Source organism: Lingula anatina, chromosome 1 (assembly GCF_051362555.1).
Source record: "Lingula anatina isolate TDL-2025a chromosome 1, LinAna3.0, whole genome shotgun sequence".
Lineage (NCBI taxonomy): Eukaryota > Metazoa > Brachiopoda > Lingulata > Lingulida > Lingulidae > Lingula > Lingula anatina.
In genome coordinates this window covers 54,017,001-54,033,142 of record NC_141767.1, presented here as the reverse complement: position 1 = coordinate 54,033,142, position 16,142 = coordinate 54,017,001, and the positions used below count along the sequence as shown (strand labels likewise).

Sequence of the window (16,142 nt, the reverse complement as noted above, 5' to 3'; positions counted from 1 at the left end):
ATCGGGTCACTTTTAGGGAATTTATGCTGTTTTTTCACTTTTTTCAGCATATATGCAGCACCGATAACACGATAAGTGGAAAACCATTTTACCTTTTGACTTGAAACTTACAGAACTGATGAATATTCATAATACGCAGGTCAAGTTCGAAAATCAGCATGATCGGGTCACTTTTAGGGAATTTATGCTGTTTTTTCACTTTTTTCAGCATATATGCAGCACCGATAACACGATAAGTGGAAAACCATTTTACCTTTTGACTTGAAACTTACAGAACTGATGAATATTCATAATACGCAGGTCAAGTTTGAAAATCAGCATGATTGGGCTATTTTGAGGGAATTTATGCTGTTTTTTCACTAGTTTCAATATAAATACAACACTGATAACACAATATAAGAAAAACGGATTGGCCAATTGTAATTATACTCACAGGAGTGGTCAATCTTACTAAAACGCAGGTTGAGTTCGAAAATCAGCATAATCGGGCCATTATTTTAGAAGTTATACTGTTTTTTTCACATTTCCTCAGATTCAATTCTTAAGCATGTTAACAGTCTCATTATTTAACTAATAAGATGCCTAAAAGTGTTTGTTTGATATTTCCTGCATCTTTACAACATTGTTAGTTGATTATGTAAAAAACATGGTAAACTTGTTATCATGTATTGTGTAATAAAGTGTCAAAAATGGAAATAAACTCATATCATTGCAGTTTGTCAGATTCAATCATCCACTATGTTCAGAATCTCAGAATGGAGGAAATTGGACATTTAACACTGTTCTATTGATACTTTTCCCATCTCATCAATTTTTTTAGTTGGTCATATAAAAATGGCAGTAAAATGTTTATTTTGTTTTATGTTAAAAAAGTGTTAAAAATGGAAATAAACCCATTTCAGAACAGTGCTGTCTTGTTTACATTTTGGCATTTTTTTTTTTTTGGTTCAAAACACAGGTACACAATTATAATGTACACTGTAAAAACATCCAAGTGCCTGCTTTGTCTGATTTTTTCAACGCATTTAGCTCCTATAAGCATGTTTTGCACCTAAGCATGGTACACCCTTTTAGCCTGGATGTGTTTAGCAGCAGGACATGTTTGATGGCTATATATAAGTAGGGTATATATGTATTGCCTTTAAGTTTAAATTTCCAAGGTTTATATTTATTTATATATATATATTTATTTATATAAGAACATAACTATATATATATAACAAAGACACAGTCACCTCAACCTGCCTATCTATAAGAGGGTACCAAGAACTGTCAACTTTATTTAACTTCACTCCATCACATTTACAGCAAAGTATTCATCCTAGTGTTAGCTGACCTTGCAAGGAATTCAGTAAATTGGAATGTATTTCTGAATAACAAGTTAAGAAAATTCACTAGTTCACTAAAGACACAAAACAACTGTCACTTTTACTTTAAACACTTTTTTAATTATTTTGATAAAGTTAGTTACAGTATTGATAAACAAAGTATCACGTTTTCAACAATTAATATTTTTAATTACTATCCATGTCTGCAAGGTTGTGTCAATGACCAAAACATAACATTGAGTCAACGTCACATTATGACGGTGTTTCCACGTGGCTGGATCAACGTTGATTTGACGTTGAATTTAGGTAGATCAACAGCAATTCAACGTATCAACCTGCTTTCAACATTGATCCAACGCGACTATGCCTGCTGGGATGTGTATCTAGTGAAATTGTGGAAGCTACCTGTAGAATGATTTACGTGGTTGGGCCTCTCAAAACAGAAAACAATAACAGTAAGATGCATATGCTCAGTTTGAACCGGCTTTTAGTGTAATGCATCTACATTTGCTTAAATATAAAATGTTTAGAAAAGACATAACAATATATAGAAAACTATGTCGCTCCTAGTCAGAGAATTTCAGCAGCTGTGTTATGTTATGAGAATTCTTATATCTCTCCTAGGAATTAATCCAAAATGCTGAAGATGCAAGGGCAAAGCATGTGAAATTTGTGAATGACAGACGCCAGTTTTCTGCAGAGTCTTTGTATAAACCAGATTTGAAGAATTTTCAGGTTAGTTAAGTTTTTATTAAAAATCGGATCTTTTGATTTCTTTAAAAAACTGGGTTATTCCATTTTTATGTACAGACACAGATGTGTCTGTACATATAGCCGTCGCCTGCGTCTGTCGTCGCCATCGCCGTTGCCGCCGTCGCTGTGCACTCAGCGATAACACGATAAGTGGAATACCGTCTTACATTTTGTATTCAAATTTACAGAACTGATGAATATTCATAATACGCAGGTCAAGTTTGAAAATCAGCATGATCGGACCATTTTTAGGGAAGTAATGCTGTTTTTTCACTTTTTTTAGCATTATTATAGCACCGATAGCACGATAAGTGAAAAACCTTTTTACTTTTTGGCTTGTTTATCCTTGTATGCTTTGTTTAGGGGCACAGTGACAGTAATAAATAATAATATTTTATGAAGGTATATGTCCATCCTAAATAGCACATAGCTGTTGGGCTGACATTGGGTCACAATGAATAAATACGGTAAAGTCTTGAAAATTTCGTCGTTCTTGAAAATTTTGTCGGCAGACGATTTTCCGCCGACGTAATTTTTTTCCCTTTGAAAACTTCGTCGATCTTGAAAATGAGGTACTCGATAATTTTTGAAAAGTTCGTCGCCAAATATGGCCGCGTTGTCCAGCTCAAACATGAAGGTAATGCGTCAGTTGATTCAAGACAATGATACGATCAGGATATCATTGCCGATAACACTCTCAATGGGAGATAGGAACAATAGTGCGCCCCTGCGAGCGGTTACTCAAAATATAGATGGTTAGATGTGAATTCCCGTTCTCAATTGCGGGAACGTCGGCCTTTTGTCTTTAGTTCATTACTATTACCTAGCCTAAGGTGCGTTATCATGCCGGCATATAGAAGTCACAGGCCGCGGCTTTGTCATTTGTAACGCCGTTATTGTTATCGGCGGCTGTCCTAAATGAGGAAGACACAATGAAAAAATCAAGATATTATCTCGAAGTGAAATGTACCCGTCACTTCTATCCATGTCTATGTTCAATTTAGGACCATTTAACGATTACCTGACTCGTACATGGAGATTGTTCGCAATGCGAATGGGACGAGATGGCAATTTTCTTATCTTCAGCGGAGAATCGTTCGCGTAATATCGTCAACAGAACGTTCGCGATCAAAACCAGACGAGAAGATACATGTAATTTTCATATTTGTAGCGGACTCCGTTCGCATAAGATCATCAGCGGGAGATCGTTTGCGATTTAAGCAAGAATAAAGTGCACTTTTCATATTAGTTCAAGGGAACTTCGTTCGTGGAGGATCGTCAGCAGGAAATCCTTATTCTAACCCCCCTCCTCCCCCTTTTAATTTTATAAATAATATATATTTTACATTTTATCTTTAACCCCCCCCTTCCCCGCTCACGGCATATCTTCAGCGGAGAATCGTTCGCGTAATATCGTCAAGACTGTTCGCGTAAGATCGTAAGAGGGAGATCGTTCGCGATCGAGACGAAAAACGATTTTCATATCATCATCGGGAGATTGTTTGCGACATAAACAAGAATGAAATGCAATTTTCATATTAGTTCAAGGGATTTAGGGAACTTCGTTCGCGGAAGATCGTCAGCGGGAGATTATTTACCTCCCCGCCATCCTCCCACACACACACACACACACACTTTGGATTTTTAAAAAATATTCATTTTCATTTGATCTTTAATCCGCCCCTTCCCCCGCTCACGGTATATCTTTGGCGGAGAATCGTTCGCGTACGTTCCTCAGGACTTTGTTCGCGTAAGATCAAATCAGAGGGAGAACGTTCGCGATCCTAGCTTGACGTAAAGGCAATTTTCATATCTTCATCGGGAGATTATTCGCGATGTAAGCAATAATAAAATGCAGTTTTCATATTAGTTCAAGGAACTTAGTTTGCGAACGATCGTCAGAGGGAGATCATTATTTTAACCCCGCCTCCCCCTTTGAATATTATAAATAATATATATATTTAGTTTTATCTTTAACCCCCCCCCTTCCCCGCTCACGGCATATCTTCGGCGAAGAATCGTTTGCGTAATATCGTCAGGACTTTGTTCGCGTAAAATCGTCAGAGGGAGATCGCTCGCAATCCGAGTGAGACGAAAAGGCAATTTTCATATTATCATCGGGAGATCGATCGCGATGTAAGCAAGAGTGAAATGCTATTTTCATATTAGTCTAAGGGATTTTGGGAACTTCGTTCGCGAAAGATCGTCAGCGGGAGATCATTATTTAACCCCCCCCCCCCCCCACACACACACACACACACTTTGGATTTTTAAAAAATATTCATTTCCATTTTATCTTTAATCCGCCCCCTGCCCCGCTCATGGTATATCTTCGGCGAAGAATCATTCGCGCAATATTCTCAGGACTTTGTTCGCGTAAGATCGTATCAGAGGGAGATCGTTCGCGATCTTTGCTAGACGAAAAGGCAATTTTCATATCTTCATCGGGAGATTGTTCGCGATGTAAGTAATAATAAAATGCAGTTTTCATATAAGTTCAAGGAACTTTTAAAAATTGCAGAATGTCGTCAACGGGAGATCATTATTTTAACTCCCTGTAAATTTTTAGGAAGTTACAGATGGTAATTTTACAAGGCCTGACACTCAATCCTGGGAAAAGCCCTGCATGCAACAAATGTTCCCAAGTGCGTAATTTAATTTAATATGTCGCGTCCAGTTTATGATGCAAGGTTGCAATTAGGCTTATTTTGATCCTTCTCCTATATCAGGAGGTATGTTTCTTACCGAGAAGATAATTCTCAACATGTTTTCGGGTACAGTAAGTTAAGTACAACTTAATCGAGATGCACTAATAAATAGATTATTATTTACCACCAGAAAATGACTTGGGAAGTAGTAATAAATATCCCAAAATATAGGAGGGTCAAAGATAACAGTCGCTAAGGATAAAAGCCCAAAGGCCGGATTTTTGAAAATTTCGTCATACCCAGGAGTCGGGGAGAGGTAATTTTGAAAAATTAGTCGGTTTAACACAATTAAAAATATTAATTATTTTTTTAGCGACGAAATTTTCAAGACTTTACCGTAGACAGTTTCGATGGTTTTATGTACTCTAAGACTGGGTTCCCATGCCTGCATCGATCCAACAGGATTTTGACCCAGGAAGATCCCTGATATGCTGTTTCAACTTAACAAAATCCACCCATTCCATTCAGAATGTTGGGCAAATTGCCACCAGAGAGCAATTTTCAAGGCCCTTAGTAAACACCAGACTGGTTTTAGCAGGTAAAAATACCTCATAACCTCTGAAGAAGCCACTGTAAACAGCAAATCATCATCATCTGTCTTTCTAATGAATTGGGGACCATGACCATTACTGGGTAGAAAATTGAAACTGCATGGCTTTCTTTATCGAGGTCAGATTTCACCTGCTCTGCTCAACTAGTCGAAACAGAGTTTACTGACGTCCTGAAGAGGCATATACAACGAACATGTGATGCATCTCAAAGTGATTAAGGTCATTGATAGGGTCAGTATTTGGAGTGGATACCACATTGGTGTCAAAACACCAATGGTAGTCATCAATGGAAACCTGAACCACACCAAATAAAGGAATAATCTGGGGACCACTTGACCAACATTTGATAATTTACGGCACAAGTTTTAGGAACAATTTTAGGTTGCACAATGAAAATGCTGGTTCACACGGAGCACTTATAATAGCACATAACTTACAGAACCAAGGGAACGAGCAGCTACCTGGGCAATTAAGATCACCAGATTTGATTCACATAGACAATTTGTAGGTAGGTCATTACTCACCGAATGAATGGCCTACTTGTCCTACAACACAACTGAACCAAATTGGAAAAGTTTTGACCAATGCCTGGAATGTTATTCCAGATTAAACTCTAAAAAACCTCCCAAGGAATGCTTTGCTGCTTGAGAGCCCTATTAGCAACCAGATTAGGTCAGGCTTACAGCGATAGTTGCTGTGACTAGACACTGACATGAGGCTCCTTTGTGGGACGTGTAACTTTTTACAGATCATTATTTGGAAAACACAGAGATCCAAATTATCGCTTTTCATAGTTGTCGTATGACTTAGAATAGGCAATGTATTTTTGCACCACCAGCGTGGTTTTAGTCCCAACCCGCATGTTCTGCCGACTCCTGCGGCTCTGCTGCCAAGTCACTGTTACCACTTCTCCTCCTAGACTACAAGATCCTGCATACCCATCTCTTGGATTTAGGTCAGATATAGTCTCAACTCGATCCCCGTATATTAATTGTGGGCTTTGTCAGTTTGGGGGCTAGATGTGGGGCTAGTTGCAATGCCCCCTTGTCCAAAATTTGCAAAATTAAATGCTAAATTTTCTAAAAATGAGAATTTTTTACAAAAAAAAAAAATTATTTCTGCCGATTTTCAGAAACTATACACAGACCTAACCTATAATATAATGGGCACGTGTTACCCTTAGGGCCATCTTTCATCTTCATGAGTTTGGGTGCACTTTCATGGGAGAAACGGCCATAAGATGCCAAAACTGAAAACTCTTCCTAATTCAGGAACCATAAATGCTAGAGCCCTCTTGTTTTTTGCATTTTGTAGAGCTTGTCAAGCCTAACACTGGAAGTGGTGTCCGTTTTTTTTTTTTTTTTTTTTGGTTTCCATATGGTTTACGAGTTGTGAAATATCAAAAAGTACAACGTGGTGGTAAAATTAAAATGTGAAATACAGTAATATGCCGTAAATTTCAAAGGTCAGGATAAGATAACATAAGGCTTAGCCAGGGACAGACAACTTCCAGTCAAAAATGACAGAATTCCATGAAATTCAAACATCTGGAATTTCTCAGCACCTCCCATTTCATGAATTTCGACTAAAACAATCTTTTTGTTATTTCAATTAATTTCTTTTGTATGAAATTTATGGCACATTCAGGGATCTCCCTAGGTTGAAGGTCAAGTGTGCCATTTGGGCACACTCAAGATTGAAAAGTGTGCCATTTTGCGAAACATTGTGCCTAGTCATTCAGTGCATGCTTGGGCATTAAATTTAAAATGTCACTAACAGTCAGTATAATTTAATTGTGACCATTATTAATTGCATTTATAATTTATATTAATAATTATAATTTATATGAAAGATTGTTTTTTTAAAATAAAATCTGAGAAGTATTCTCAATATATAAATAATCAAAATAAAACATCTAGACAAAAATAACTAGTTATTATTTTTTATTCTTTTTTAGTTCTATATAACAAAGCCCATGACAACATTTTAGCAACACCAGCTTATGCACGTGTGTAACAGTGTTCATGAAATAACTTTTAATAGAAAATTATATTCTGATTTACTCCCCTGGATGTCAGGTGTATCTTTATATCTGTAAATATCCCCTTTCCAGTTCCATCAGAAATATACAAGTCTTTAAAAAAAGTTTTTTGGGGCTAAATTAGTGGATCAACTACTCTGCAACTGATTACCAATTTATGATGAGCTAAAATATCTCCACTTTCATCACATAAGACAGCAATGACTGGTGATTCTGTTATGTAATGTTCTCATCAATCAAACAAGATTAAACATCAAGAATGTCAGTTGCAGCATTGTAACTGCAGTATGAGACTGCACTGCAGCACTTCAGCTGACCTATATCTGGAACTTCTACAGCTTGGAGAAAGTTCATTAAAGAACAGTCCTGGAAAGTGGAATACACTCCTTGGTCATCCAAACCACTGCTGTCATCGCTGTCATGATGGCCTTCTCTTGCAAGTTCAGGGCTTTAGTAGTTGCTGTGCTCATGTACTCCTGTTCCTTTGGTAACTGTTAAAATAAGCATTGCAATTCAGTAATGCTGCCTACTACTTTATAAATCACATAATATATATACTTAGAAACTTTAAAATTCACTAATCATTTTGTCCATAATAACAATCAGTGATACTCAAACTAAAATGACTGAAATGCAATCCCATTACTTGGCATAATAATTTCTATATCATGCGGTACATTAACTTAGCAATAAACTACAAAATTTTATCCAATACAATACAAATAGAAATGAAAGACATAATTATAGTGTTAATTGACTGCTTATCCCACCAAAAACGTAGTACTTTGCTCAAGGCCAAATACACAAGAAACTCAAAATAATGACTGCGAGTGCATTGTAGAATATCACTTTGTATTTCAATGGGCTGGATTAAACGTGATTAAAACTAATAAAAAGACCACAGGTAATTACAAAAGCATTTTATTTCAACAGCTTTGACATAGATGAACAAAAAAAATGTAAAAAAAAAACTGTTTGAAAAGTGAGTTACAGAAAGTTACACAGTGGGGGGGGGGGGTATACTACAAAAGTACCAAAATAACTTCAACTCCCTACATACGAATGCGTACATCTCTTAAGTAGGCTGCACACTTGTTAACACTTATCAGTCGTTTTTTAAATGACTTTGAATCAGAATAAATTTATTTAAGGTCGGTCATTCCAACGTGGCGGGTGCGAAAGTTGGATGATATCCACAGGGCCATGGTATTACGTTTGTCCGGCTTTTTGCATTGTGCACACCACATGGTTGATTTTTCCTTGTCGAAGCGCATCCACGGGAATCTCTGCAGTCAACTTTGCTGAAACTTCCTAACGTAAGTTAGTGGAGGCTCCCTATCTGGTACATTACCAAAAAACGAAAGCTTCGGCTGCTTTGCTTTTGGCGCGGCCATCTCTGAACTTCCGGTATACTCTCCACGCAGAGAAGGTACTCTCCATGCAGAGAACGCGTGCAGTAGACGAGACTAGAACTTTGACGTTAGGTTTTTCCGACTCACTTGTTCCAAGTTTAGTAAAATTATGATGGGTTTAAAAAAACACAATTTTAACAGTTTAAAATATGTTGAACAAACAAACTCCGTTTTTTACTGTAATTAATTTTATTTATTTTTGATGCGCCCTTGGGACGCACTGCTATTGAAAAAATGCGTCATTACAAATATGTGCGTGCCAATGGCGCAAAAACGCAGCCTCGAGAGATCCCTGCACATTACTGTACCTCCAAAATTAGCAAAAATACACCCATTTTAGTCCCTTGTGTCTCCAAAACTGGCACAGTTAGGCCCCCAGTTACTATTGAACTTGAATAGGAAGTCCTATACTGGCAATCTAACTGTGAACTTGAAATTGACCTTTGACTTACTTTTTGCCATGAACTGCACTTCACAGATTTGGATTTAAACCCCATGATATTGTTTTTCCCCATGATATTGTTTTAAATGGTAATTTCCAACAAAAATATGGAAAACTTTTATTTACTGCGTTTTGTAGAGCTTGTCAAGCACAACGCTGGAGGTGGTATCCCTTTTTTTTTTGCTTTTCCATATGAATGCGCTTATTCCAGCTGGATATCACCTATTGGATCCTCTAGTTGTTTGCTTCTCTGGTGGATTCAATTAATGAGCATGTCAGAATAATATAAAAGAGATTATTCAAAGTTATTAAAGCACAATTTTAATCCTTGTTTTCATTTGTCTTTCAGCAGAAAAGGAAAAAAACGGAGGAAAAATGATTTGGAAAAAAATAATATTTAATGTCAAGTGACTGTAATTTAATATTAAACTATGACAAAGGAAAGCTACCTGGTTGTGGTACACGCTAATCGCCTCTCCCTCCGTCAACTCCAGTTCTCCTCTACAGAAACAATTCTAAGTTCTAAGCAGAATCTTTTTGAAGAACATTACACTAGTTTCTAGTTGCAAGAATTGCTTTTAAAAAACAACACTACGGTAATATGCCAAACAATTTGACCAAGATTAATTAATTAATTTCATGGAAATGTCATTTTGGTTGAATTGATTAAAATATAGCAATGGAAACCTTCAATATCGTCGGATTGTTTGGGGCATCTGCCAAAACGTCCATCTTACCGGAAGTATTGCATTTTACCCAAAGTGTCATGCAAGAATTGAAGATAAGCTGCAAGTTTCAATCACATTTTATCCTCCTTTTGAAATCTTTTACCCCATTCACACTACGCTCAGTTATCCGTATAAGTTGCGAATTAGGTCACAATTCAAATAAATGCAGTAGTGTGAACGCAAGAGGATTTCTGTAATGCGAATTTTCAAAATCCTGCAAGCGAGGTGGATTTCTAAGCGCGATTTGTATCAGTGGCCGGAAGTAAATAGTGCAGAGATGTCTTTGCACATGTGCGGTACATGGCGGGAAACATACTTTTCTCAGAAAGCCTACTATGTGTGCCAAATACGCGGGGTTGTCCAAATATTCTTTGTTTTGTTTTACAACGTTTTTTTCCCAAGAAAAAAGCGGAAAAAATTCCAGAGAAATAAACATGTAGTAATTGCCACCATATTTTGTACTGCTTGATGCAGCGCATGCGCAGTTGTTTATGCAGGAAGTTTCACCTGGATTTTGGCTTTGCCGATGCGGTTTCCTCTTTACAGTGTGAACGCAAAACCGAATCAAATTTCTCATGAAAAATTCAGATTATAGAAATGCGCATTTTTGCAACTGCAGTGTGAATGGGATATTATTTTGCTGTTTACAATATGTGCTAACATTACTTGAGATTCAAACAGACAACAATTTATAATTTCTATCTGTTTATTTCCCTCACCTACGATCATTTTCATGATGCGCTTCATAAGTGGGACAAGTTTTTGTTGTAAACAATGCCCGGTCACTTATATTTGAAACCGATAGCTGTAGTGGACTTAAACCAGTTATGTGACCTATATACGCCCTATTTGAATTTTAATGTGTCAACTGAAATCAACCAAATTGAGATACTTTTTTCTACCAGTCTGAGATCAGTTGTTTTCAACTTGCAAGGCTTGCTATCAAAAAATTCCAACTGGTACTCAAACGAAATTCAGTGTAACTTTTAATTACTTTAAGTATTTTAATTTAAAAATCATGTCATATTAAAACATATTGAGAAAAGGCAATCTACGGAGCCTACCTGTGCCGATAGACATATCTTGTTGGCACTCTTCCAATTTTCTTACATATATACACTCACTGAGGTGTACTAAATTCATGAAAATCATGATCGTGCAAGACTGCTTACTGCTTAAAATTCATGGTCAATAAAAATCTCCAGACATCTGGTTTTAAGATCGATCGGAATTTAGGAGCCGTTCAAAATTCATGCTGGGGTAGTGCTGGGATTTTTTTTTTTTTTGCTTTAGCCAAACTTCTGAAAAAATTTAGCCAAATCAAAATTTTTTAGCCAACTTATAATATTTTTAGCCCAAAAAAAAGACAATATAAGGAATTTAAACCAATATTTATTCCATTTTAAATGCATTTTTTCACAATGTTGATGCAAACAAGATTTAAAATCTAATGAATCTTTCCTTCTTTTGTAATTGTTCCGCTTCTTGTAGTATATACATGTAACACATACGTCATCCGAAAGATGTAAAAGATAAATGATGCAAGTGCTCAAATTGATGTTTCCAAAATGGTTTTGACTCCATCCTCTTCCATTAGTATTAGATGAGAAATATTCATTTTTATGTATTGCAAAGTTCAAAAGAGTTCAGATTCCAACTGCCAAAGCAATGTCTCGTCAGTGGATACGTCACACTCCCCTCCATTTTTATTTAAGATCTGCATCTCAGGTATGCTATTTTGGCCCCACCCCAAAAAGTCGGAAATCCACAAATGGTTGGAAAAACCTCATCCCTGCTTAAAATAATAAAGTGACATAATTTTGGGCAATAAAAACTTTTGGTTTAACATTAAGCTTAAGGGCGCATTCCCATAGACTTTAGATCAATCTATCCCGGTGGGGAGTCTTACTAGATTACTGTCAGATAATCCGGCTTAAATGTCCGTCCCGCCTACTACAAGCTCTAAGGGGGTAATTAACTTTCGTGCCCGCTCGGCTGACAGCTATTTAGCGTGAACCCCAGGGAGTTAGGTCGATCTAGTTTGGATCGAATTAATCTCTGGGAATGGGGTCTAAAATTCAGTTTAGTCTGAGCCCCAAGTCAATACAGCAAATGCAACTTACATGAGTCACGGCTGGTACCAGTTTATTGATTTTTCAGTTAAATCTACTCTCAGATACTTGATGACAGGTAGTTGTCTAGACAACAGACTAGTTACAGTTAAAACTACAATGATACCAGCCCCTTCTAGTATTGATTTTTCAGTTGTGGGACTGGAAGTGCTTGTTACGATTTGTAATAGTTATGTCAATGAGGGAAAGTTAATTTTCACAAGATTGCACGGTACATACCATCTTTTCCACGTGTCATCTCGAGGAGTTTGTGCTGTGAGAAGATCCTCACTGGCTTCTTCAAATAAACCTTTAACCTGTCCAACCCCTACACAACAAAGTTACTCATTTCCTTCTGTACTTAAAATAAATTTCTCAGAGCAATATCTTCTTCATATCAGAAAGTTTTTCTTTAGATCTTGCACCCGCCATAATTATTCATAACACACACTGAACACGCTTTAAGAAACTAACCGATCACATGCGCAACACTATTGGGTTAAATCGGCATCGCGTTATGGGTCAATTTCTTTATATGGTAAATTGACCTTGCTGTAATTAGATTGTATTATAAACATAGTCTGCTATAAACATAGTCTAGCGCGACCCCAGTCATGGTACATTACTGTACTTGGGGGCCATCCCCCTTTCCCCGCTTTTGCCATAAAGGCTATTTGGCTGTGGTGGATGCTTATTGCTGTGTCTGTACTTAAAAATAGTAATAGATATAAACAGTAATACTCACCACTTGTTATCAAAAACAAAGCACAGGCGCTGTATTTCATGTTCATAATCTCACACTTTGTGCAAGGCTTTCCAGGATGGACTGTGGCCAAAACTAGGTCTTGTATTGATCAAAATTTGTTAAATTATCCTTTTCATTCTTAATTTAGGGTCCAGCTCTGTATGCCTACAATGATGCAACTTTTGGTGATGCTGACTGGGATAGAATAGGAGCCATTCATAATAGTAGCAAAAAAGATGACCCACTGAAAGTAGGGAAATTTGGATTGGGATTCAAGTCCGTCTTTCACATGACAGGTATCAGTAATGAAAACTGTTTATTTATTGACAGAGTGCATGCACACTTCAAATGAACAATTGAATGGTGTAACCCTCTCCCTCCCTTTGAACTGTAATTAAGTTGGGTACACTAATTAAACCTTGCATTTGGTGAAACAAGGGAGTCTTTACTGTGAAAATTTTGTTACAGCTACTTTATATGAGCTTATATATAGATATTTGCAGATATACATCAAATAATTTACAATATGTAGTTGGATACTATTTACATATTATATAACATGGTATATTAATTACTTAGTTACATTTGAAGGGAGTGTGGATTCACCGCACAGAAAGAAAGAAAATATGTTAAAATATCATGTTTGAAGAAAAATGAAACTATGTCCCTTGGGATTTCTCCAAGTTGTGTATCGATTGAAACTATATGGTGACATTTGGTCAGGCTTTGTGGCAAAAAAAAATTTTTTGATTTCACATGCATTTTTCACATTAATTTTATTGTCAAAGGACCTGAATCGGAAAAAGAAAAGAAATAGCATGAGGGGAAGATGGTTCCTAGTTTCATAAGCAATAGAGCGCCTTTTTAAAATGGATTGGGTGGGCTTATCTTGGCTTTCTATAAACACACGGTTAAAAACTTTTCAAAAAGAATATCCTTTCACATTATATAAACATTGATTACAATTGTTGTTGGTTTAATGTTTCTACAATTTAAAGCTTTTCTAAAGGTTAATTTTGTTATGCATTACTGTAACAAAAGTCTTAAGGGAAACCGCTTAATCCTGTAATGGTCTCTCTGCCTCTCACATGGCTCCCCACGCATCGTCCCTCGACCGGTTGAATTGAACCAAGGTTTAATTAATGTGCTCCTGCTGGGACGACACGTGGGGAAGTGTGTGAGAGGCAGAAAGACCATTAATGGATTAAGCGGTCTTCTTTTCATGTAGGTCCGCCATATTTAGGTCGCAGCCTTACTAGACCTCAGCTCTCCTCGATGTGAATGCTCCCTATAAAAATTAGGCCTTTTATAAAATATGTGAATTCATTAGTTAAGCACATAAGTGATATTCAAAATTGAGTTTTATATCATATATTTACTGTTTTCTATTTTCAGATTTACCAAGTGTGATAAGTGGAGACAAGATAGGATTCTTAGATCCACATGAAAGATTCTTTGGTTCCAGAACAACAGGAAAACAGTGGCACTTGAAGAAGGACAGACAGACAATATCTACTCTTAGTGATCAATTTGAACCATTTATGGGAATTTTTGAGTGCAGCAAGAAAACATTTAGTGATGGATTTTATAATGGGACATTGTTTCGATTTCCACTCAGAGCAAAAGAACAAAATGATGAATTCTTTTCAGAATTATCAGAAGAGACATATGCACCTGAAAAAATAAACAGTTTGTTCAAATCTTTCATGACATGTTCATATATGAACCTTCTATTCCTGTCATCACTGGAAACCATTGAATTGTATGAAAGAGGGGAAGAAGATGAAAAACCTAGGTTAATTTTCAGTTTAGTAATCGATAAAATTGATGCTGTGAGATCAGAGCGTCAAAAGTTTTTGACAAAAATTGATCAGCTGCGACAAACCAATAAGTGGCCAGAGAATGCTGTCCAAGTGACATATGAGCTCCAATTCACAGAGACAAAATATATGCGGGGATCAGCCAGGGCAAGTCCCAGTCATTTAAATGTGGCCAACCTATCTCATGACATAACTTTCCCAACATCTGTTTCAACAAGCAAATGGATGTTAACAAACCACTTTTCAGGAGGCCAAGTGAGTGCACGGTTTAAAGAACTGGCAAATGATTCAAAACTGGGTTTTCTTCCATGGGTGGCTGTTGCTATGTGCTGTGAGACCAAAGGTGAGCCATTTGAACAAGTTAAGCAGAGACCCCAACAACCAAAAGGTCATCTCTTCTGTTTCCTACCACTTCCACTGGAAACAAAAAGCATAACTGGTCTACCAGTCCATGTGAATGGGTTCTTTGCTCTAAGTCAGAATCGCAGACATCTTAAATGGCCCACTGCAGATCAAGAAAAGTCAACCCTGACTGATAAAGCTCTGTTGTGGAACATCTGTCTTATGGAAGAAGCAGTTTCCAAGGCATATGCTGAACTCCTCAGTTTTGCCACTAAGAAATGCATTTCACCAGTGTGCTTTTATGATGCAATGCCAGCATACAGTGCAATTGATCCAAAATTTGAAGAAATGGTGAAAAGTATGTACAGATTGACTCTATCAAGTCAATTATTTCACAGCCCAACAGCTGGTGTCAACAGTAATCAGTCTTTTGGCACATGGGAATATGCCAGTGAAGTCTTGTTCAATGATTTGTGCTCCAAGGTTGACAATGATGAAGATCAAATAACAATTTTGAACATTCTCAGGCAAAGTGGAGCAAAAGTTTGCACAGTCCCCTCACACATAGAAGATGCACTGATGAGAGACAACTTGGCAGTAGCAAAGATTCAGCCAAGAAATGTGCGAATTGCTCTCAAGAAACCTAGTGTGTCACCTTATGTAGATGGTCTTCCATATGAAAAGAAGATGTCTCTACTTAAGTACATACTGTCTGATTCATCTTATGAAGATATGGTTGGAATCAGTCTTTTGCCCCTAGCTGACCAGTCTTTTGCCATGTTCCAAGCCAGCAAAAGTGAAGAGGTGTACATTCCAACCAAAGATCATCCAAAAGAACTTCTCCCTGGACTGAGTCATAACTTATTAGATACATCTAGGGATGTTCCATCTGAAGTTACCTCACACCTGAAAAAGATAGCAAGTTTGGGTAATTATTAGCAAATGATTCAAATGAGGCAATGAATATTTATTAGTAGCAAAAATACATGCATGACAATTAATTTGTTATACTGCAAGTAAGGGTAAATACAAAAGAGCAATTTAATTACATAATTTTGTTAATCAAATGGGTTAATGTTAAAAAAGGAATTTAAGGAATAATATTAAGATGTTTTAAAATATTTTGCTGTTTTTTGTTGAATATAAGGTGTATTATTGATA

The 16,142-nt window shown here is 36.8% G+C and overlaps 1 protein-coding gene across 2 annotated transcripts in view; it reads left to right on the top strand.

The window, feature by feature from the left end:
- The window catches only part of LOC106167914 (sacsin), a 48,472-nt gene that overhangs the window by 17,886 nt on the left and 14,444 nt on the right, over positions 1-16,142 (top strand). For both annotated transcript variants that reach the window (XM_087001006.1, XM_087001007.1), the window contains exons 4-6: positions 1,953-2,063; positions 12,968-13,115; positions 14,215-15,909. In XM_087001006.1, coding sequence (XP_086857132.1) covers positions 1,953-2,063; positions 12,968-13,115; positions 14,215-15,909 — 1,954 coding nt within the window. The remainder of the gene's footprint in view (positions 1-1,952; positions 2,064-12,967; positions 13,116-14,214; positions 15,910-16,142) is intronic.